Source organism: Acyrthosiphon pisum, chromosome A2 (assembly GCF_005508785.2).
Source record: "Acyrthosiphon pisum isolate AL4f chromosome A2, pea_aphid_22Mar2018_4r6ur, whole genome shotgun sequence".
NCBI classification, from domain to species: Eukaryota; Metazoa; Arthropoda; class Insecta; order Hemiptera; family Aphididae; genus Acyrthosiphon; species Acyrthosiphon pisum.
In genome coordinates, this window is record NC_042495.1 from 24,322,895 (window position 1) to 24,330,339 (window position 7,445).

General features: G+C 27.8%; 1 protein-coding gene across 1 annotated transcript; it reads left to right on the plus strand.

The window, feature by feature from the left end:
* Window positions 1–4,947: 4,947 nt before the first annotated feature.
* On the plus strand, window positions 4,948–7,242 carry LOC107883252. Its single transcript, XM_029490586.1, has 3 exons — window positions 4,948–5,133; window positions 6,558–6,725; window positions 6,986–7,242. The coding sequence occupies exons 1-3, from the start codon at window positions 5,086–5,088 to the stop codon at window positions 7,160–7,162; spliced, it is 393 nt and encodes a 130-aa protein (XP_029346446.1). The 5' UTR covers window positions 4,948–5,085; the 3' UTR covers window positions 7,163–7,242.
* Window positions 7,243–7,445: the final 203 nt, after the last annotated feature.

The window sequence follows — 7,445 nt, forward strand, 5'->3', positions numbered from 1 at the left end:
ATGAATATTTTACAATATTTCATTGTAGGCATGTTTTGGCACCCCAATATTTTTAAATGATTCATTCTATGTAATTTTGTTTCTTATCATAAGCTTTTTTTTTAATTTAACTTAATAGTACCTAAAGTTTTACCTTACTTATTTTGTATTGGTATTCATATAAATTAAATTAAATAAAAAAAAAAAACACACTTCATTGTAAAATCAATACATTTATCGCTCCGCTCAGAATCTAAAATGGTACCTTACTAAATTATAATTGTAATTAAATGTCTGTATTTCTCTTAAGATGACAAAAGATTTATATAATGAACGGTAACACGACAACATAAAAATTAATAATAATTCAGCACGGCACTTAAGCCAAACAGTATTCAGTGTATATAATTTGTATATTATTAGTATAATAATATTTGGACCTCCTGGACCAACATGCAATAGAACAAAATATAGGTATACTAGGTATAGCTACAGTTATTAGAAGTAAACTCGTTTAAACTATGATAATAATAATGTGTATAAATACTCACAAGTGCGTCGGTGCATGGCTGACCAGCTTGCTACCTTTGCCTGTATAAATAAATTGACACAAAAACCAATATAATAATAATATATGGCGATTCGCAGCTTTCACAGTATAGGTAAAAATAATGTGGCCTCAAACTTATAAACAAAAACAATATAATATAATAATAAACAAATAATATAAAATTCCAGCGACGACCGGCTCACGAAATAATAATGCAGTTTTCAATAATATATACCTATGTGGTGATTTTCGTCTTGCACAGAATAATACAAATATGCAAGGCTGGGCTTTTTTTTTAATGTTGAGTTAAGTTAATATAGACCTATAACAAAAAGTTAAAAACTAAATGTTTATTTAAGTATATAGGTTCACTCAGTTCACTCAAAAGTTAATACACACTTTTTGTTAACTTTTTATTAAGTTAAAAAAAGGTTAGTTTTTTTTTATACAACGCTAGCGTACTTAATTTTTTCCAACCCTGAACTAAATTATAGACTATAGTATGTTTATACTTTATACAGTATTTCCATATAAATTAGATTCGAATGATATAAATTTTTAACTTTAAACAATTCACGGTGAATATTTTTTGATAAGAAAACGAAATGGACTGAAATAGTGAAATATAATAAAATTAAAAACAAAATAAATTAATTTAGCTTACTTCTTAAAATAAAAAATTAAATCGCTTCCTAATTTCACGTTAATTAAAAACGAAATGTAGTAGGTAAGTTAACAGTTAAGTATTAATGAAAAGCCAAAAGTAACTAGTTAAGCTAAAAAAATAAAATAAAATAAACTTTTTAATTAAACTTAAACTTTTTAATTCGTTAATGCCAATCAGCTTTACAAATATGTATGACGATTTGTGTCTCAAACTAATAATATTTTTTACTGCGATTCGCGCCTTTCACAACAATATAATATTATACTAATATACTGGCGATTCGCGCATTTGAATAATAATTTTTATTTACATCATTATTATTATATTCCCAACTAAAATATACCTAAATTTAATAAAATTTAAAAAATAATTGTATCCTTTTTTTTATCTAGATAAATATGAGTTAAGTTATCTTTTGTATCTACCTAGATACATTTGAGTTACATTATCTTTATCTTTATCTAGATAAAAAAGTACTTATCTAATGCGAACACTGGCTATAGTGCTTGTACATTGCACTTCCTATTAATGCAGGCTTCGTCACCTATTCATGTTATACAGATTACATATAACAATGGTTGGACTGAGAGGTTTATATAATAAAATTCAAAATTTTTTTTGGTCGTTGCCTGGAGGGGAGCTTAATTTTACAATCCTCCCTTCCTACAAACATGAACAAATTAGGCCACTGTACTACACACTGCGAAAAAAAAAAATTGACCGGTGACAAACCGATTGGTCCGAAATTTGTTAAAGCAATGCTATGAGATATATTGACATTTATATTGACTTTGCAACAAGGGCAGTAGTAAAAAGTAACATTATTGAAAACAAAAATATACAAAAACACTCATACGTGACAAAACTATTGCTTCTTTGATGCGCAAACCATTAGTTTTATCACAGAATAAGTGACTGAAGTTTCAAATTTCTGGTGTATGTAATATTTTATTTCTGGTCAATGAGTTTAAAACTTTTTAATCTCCAATTGAAATTAAAATGTTCATTATGAATTCAACACACGTGCAAAAGCAATATATTATTATTATTATTATTATTATTATTATTATTTCATAGATGAATGTGAACTTGTCGCCTTGGGGTTCAACTGGAGGTTGGGTATCAAATTAATTTATTCTCATAAGAAAAAAGTCATTCAGTAGTTTAAGAAATCTTTATGGAAGTGCATGGTTTACGTTTATCAATGTTTTTAACGTTCCAACTGATAGATGTCCAATACCACTGGTAATAGGTATATGAAAACATTAAAAATAATGATATAATTTCACAAATAACCATATTGTAATTATAATCAGTATAACTGTGTATACTGTGTTATAATATCGAACAATGTGCCAGCGCTGACGCCAAATTTGAAACCTCCCCCAAGCGAAAAAAAGGTGCGAGTACAATCCAAAAATAACCTAGCAAAATCTAGCAAATTTGGATGAATAATTTGGCATAACTTTTTCGGAATCGGACAATATGCCGGTGCACCCACAAAGATGGCACCGGCATTTTTGTTTGTGAACTTACAAAGTTTATGGAATCTAGCAAAATCTCTAGCAAATGGTCGTTCTGTTGTCATAGCATAATATGCTGATGCCAACTTGACGGACATTAATATATTGTTTCAAACATTGAAATATCGTCGTCGTCAGATTCCGAACAGGAAAATACCGATAATATCAAAAAAACTTTAGAGGATTGTCCAATTACATACTTCACAGGGTTTTGTACATAGTTTACATAGGTACTGTAAAAATATAATGTTAGCTGACAAAGAAGACATTGATCAGAATAAAATGTTAATTCTATATAAGACTTTTGAAGTACCGGACGCTTAAAAATTCCATCTAATTGGCTAATAAATGTATGCCTTATAAGTTATTCTCGAGTACCTTAGTTCGGCAAATCATTTATATATATATGTATACATATGATCCTAACCAAAAAATGGAGAAAATAGTCTACCAAGAAAAAAATAGGTCCATCTGTTTAGGAGGAGTTCAGTGGCACACGCGGAGAGAAGAAATATTTATTATATAAAGATTAATTATAGACAATAGCTATATCGTATTGATGTATCATCTAGGTACCTATGTAATTTTCACTTTATTACTATAATTATTGTGTCGTGTAATGTAGCAACAATGTAATTATTCAACTAGATACATAGGTTATCAATATTAATAAAATAATCAACAACCTCGGCTAGTTGAAATTTAAAATTGGACTGTATTATAAAACTGAAATATTCCATCACAGCATGTCTGTCATTTTACTAAATTATATCTTACAAATCAATAGGGATATGTAGCTTGATATAACTGTTATGAAAATGAATAATAAATTACATAAGTTAATAATATTATAACCATAAGAATTATTCCATTAGTTGTCTAATTTTTATGTATTTATAATTATTTATCATTACATTATTAAAGGCCATATATATTATATCAGGGTATGATTTGACGATATTAGAGGATAATAACTTACACAAAGTAATGTTTTATGGAAAAATATAAAGTGGTGACTCGCTTTAAAAATGTGGAAAATAAAGGAGTTGGTTGCGTGATTTTTGAAACTAATTTAATACGACCATGAGGAATACTAATTTAATTAAATTAATACAAACTGATAATACTTGTTATTCACTTGTTGTAAAAAATAAAAGGATAGATGTACTTTATTATATTTCCTTTTCTGTATACAAATATTGTTAAGTTCTGCTCGTAGCTGACCTAACCTAACCTAACCTAACCTAACCTATAGAAACTAATAAATATAATGATTAGTTTTCCTCAACATCAATTTCGTTATTTAGTTGTTTTTTAAACGTTATCGTTTTTAAATAGGTACGCATTTTCACAAAATGTATATTTTATTAGCTTAGTAGGATGTTATAGTTTCCAAAATTAATATATAAAATATTTAATATTTAATATCATTGTATTATTTTTGTATAATATAATTTTTACTTATAATTAATATATTAAAGAATTACAAAAAATAACAAAAATCGTTGTGCAATGCATACTACTGGGAATTTTAACCTGTTTAGTGGACCAGATTCACTTTACCATCTAATAAGATACTGATATACTGCAGTCTTCTTTTGACTGGTACTTTTACCGTGTACACACAAAAAAAAAGTCAGCTCGGTTATCTGTGGTGGTTAAAATAACGCGTTCGCGTAACCATACAACGCTTAGTTTTTCAAATTTTTAATATTGTGAGACAGATTTTGTATGAGTTGTTGCAACGAATTTGTCAATACTGCTAGATTAGTTATAATAAATTATAGCTCTATATTATATAATACTATTTATAATTAACTCATTATTTATCATTCAATTTAAAATTGGAAATTTACAATTTCCGGACTGACTATATCAGCTTAATAACAGTTTTCCTGTTATAATTTAATTGTAAAAATATGCATCCGCAAATATTTAGAGGTTACAGCTCAAGAATATAAATATCAATATCATGGTTGTTATTTAGTGTCACTGTTGAAAGCGTATGAAACATTATAGAATAATTGTTGAAATCCTAGGAAAAATGTTGATCAAAACATTGGGACTTATTTTATTCTTTTCATCGTCTCAATCCAAAAACATTTTTATGCCAAACTTGCCTTTTGTAAATTAATAATTTGCCTTATTTATTATATAATATAATACATTATTTCTTCGATTAACATTGATGTGCATAGTAAATACAATATATTATTTCTAAATAATAATATTATATATATTTATTATTTTTATAACAGGGAGAATATCGTTTGATTATTGATAAATTATATCAGTGTGGATCAAGTACAAACCATACAATTAAATTAAATATCTTTTCCAGTAAAAAGACATCCAATATAACTGAAATGAAAGGGAATATAACGTTGTTAAAACCTTACGACGATAATCTTACAGTGAGTATATTGTTTAATTTAATATTTAGTAAAATACAGTGAAACTTACATATTATAATGCATACACAAAGACAACAACAAATATTCTTCATTCAGAGAATGTTCTTAAATAGAATCTGTGTATGTATAATAGTAGAAGGTTTGACTAAAGAGCACTAAGAGCATTTGTAATAGGGTCTAACCCTAAAACTGGGAAAGCATTAGCATGGCATCAAAATGGTTTCGCTAAATGACAATTTACTATACGACCTAATCTAACCTAACCAAACGACCAATCCACAACGCAATAAACAAGATCCGTGCTTATATGAGAACTGACTGTACAATAATTTGTTGAATGTTGAGATGACAAACAAAAAAATTAACATATAACCAACGTTCTGAATATTTGAATCACGAGATCTAGTACTGCTGTACTTGAGCCAACCCGGTCGCGCTGTTTGCGTTCAGTAGTGGTGATTAGAGATAAGATAGTCAGGCCACTATAGTGGTTGTACATTGCACTTGCTACTAATGCAGGCTGCGTCACTTCTTTATATAATACAGCTTACAGATAAGAATGGTTGGACTGAGAGGCTTATATAATATAATTCAAAATTTTTTTTTTGTTGTTTGCGGGGGGGGCTTAATGTTTAAATCCCCCCCCACAGACATGAACAAACTACGCCACTGTACTAGTCACTACTAAAAGAAAACATTTTACCGGTGTCAAACCGATTGATCTAAAATTTGTTAAAGCAATGTTATGAGATATATTGACATTTATATTGACATTGCAATAAGGGCAGTGTTGAAAGTGCAGCTTGGCAGACTAACCGTTTTAGTATTAATATAAATGAATAACACGACAATATGATTATGTATAAGTATAATATATAATAACGTACAACTGGACAATTTAACGTGACTGTACACACACACCGTATACGCACTGTACGACGGTGCCCGTGCAAGTAATTCTTACATGCTTCAAAGGCCCTATATATATGATTAGTTGAGGTCATCCCGTATCCGTATACAATATAGAAAGCGATAGTAAAAGTGTTGCACAGCTATATCGCAACTGCATAAGTATCTATTAGAAAACGACATTGTACACGCACGTGTGTTTACATGGTTTGAATACTAATATTAATTGTATATTTCAACAGGCAGCAGTAATAATTAATATTATTGAGAACGAATATGGGCAAAAACTGATACGTCATGACAAAACTTTGGCTTGTTTGACGCTCAAATCATTTGTTTTATCACAAAATACGTGACTAAAGTTTCCAATTTCTGCTGAATGTAATATTTTATTTCTGGTCAATGAGTTTAAAACTTTTTAATCTCCAATTGAATTAAAAATGTTCATTATTAATTCAACACAAGTGCAACAATTATATATTATTATTATTATTATTATTATTATTATTTCATAGCTTGATATGAACGTGTCGACTTGGGGTTCAACTGGAGGTTGGATACCAAATCATTATATTCTCATAAGAAAAAAGGCATGCAGTAGTTTAAGAAATCTTTATGGAAATGCATGGTTTACATTACTCAATGCTTTTAACGTTCCAACTGATAGATGTCCAATACCAGTGGTAATATATGAAACCATTATAAATAATGATATGATTTTATATTAACCATAATGGATAAACGATATTTGATGACCCAAAAATGGTTAAATTAATATTAAAATTAATCAACATATTATAAAGATATTTTTGGATTATTTTATAGATTCTATAAAATAATTCTTCTATAATATAGAAGATAAATAATACTATACGAAATAATAATGTGTGCCATTCATTATCTAATTATTATGTATTTATAATTCATCACTAAATTTTAACAGGGCACATATATTACATCAGGGTATGAATTGACGAAATTCGAAGATATGAATTTGCCCAAAGTAAGTTTTTATGGAAAATATAAAGTAGTGGGCCGCATTAAAAATGTTGAAAATAAAGATGTTTGTTGCATTGTTGTGGAAACAAATTTTATACGACCATGGGAAACATTAATTTAATAAAATTATTACAAACTAATAATACTTGTTATTAACTTCCTTTAAAAAATATAAAGGATAGGGGTACTATATTATAATTTCTTTAGTTTATAGAAATATTGTTAAGCTCTGTTTACAGCTATTATTATCTGTAGAAACTAATAAATATAATGATAAGTTTTTGTTAACATCTATTTCATTATTTTGTTGTGTTTTTAATATGATTGTAAAAAAGTTATTGTTTTTAAATATCTTAAATATAATGATTAACTTGGTATGTATTTTATATTATTTCATTAGTAAG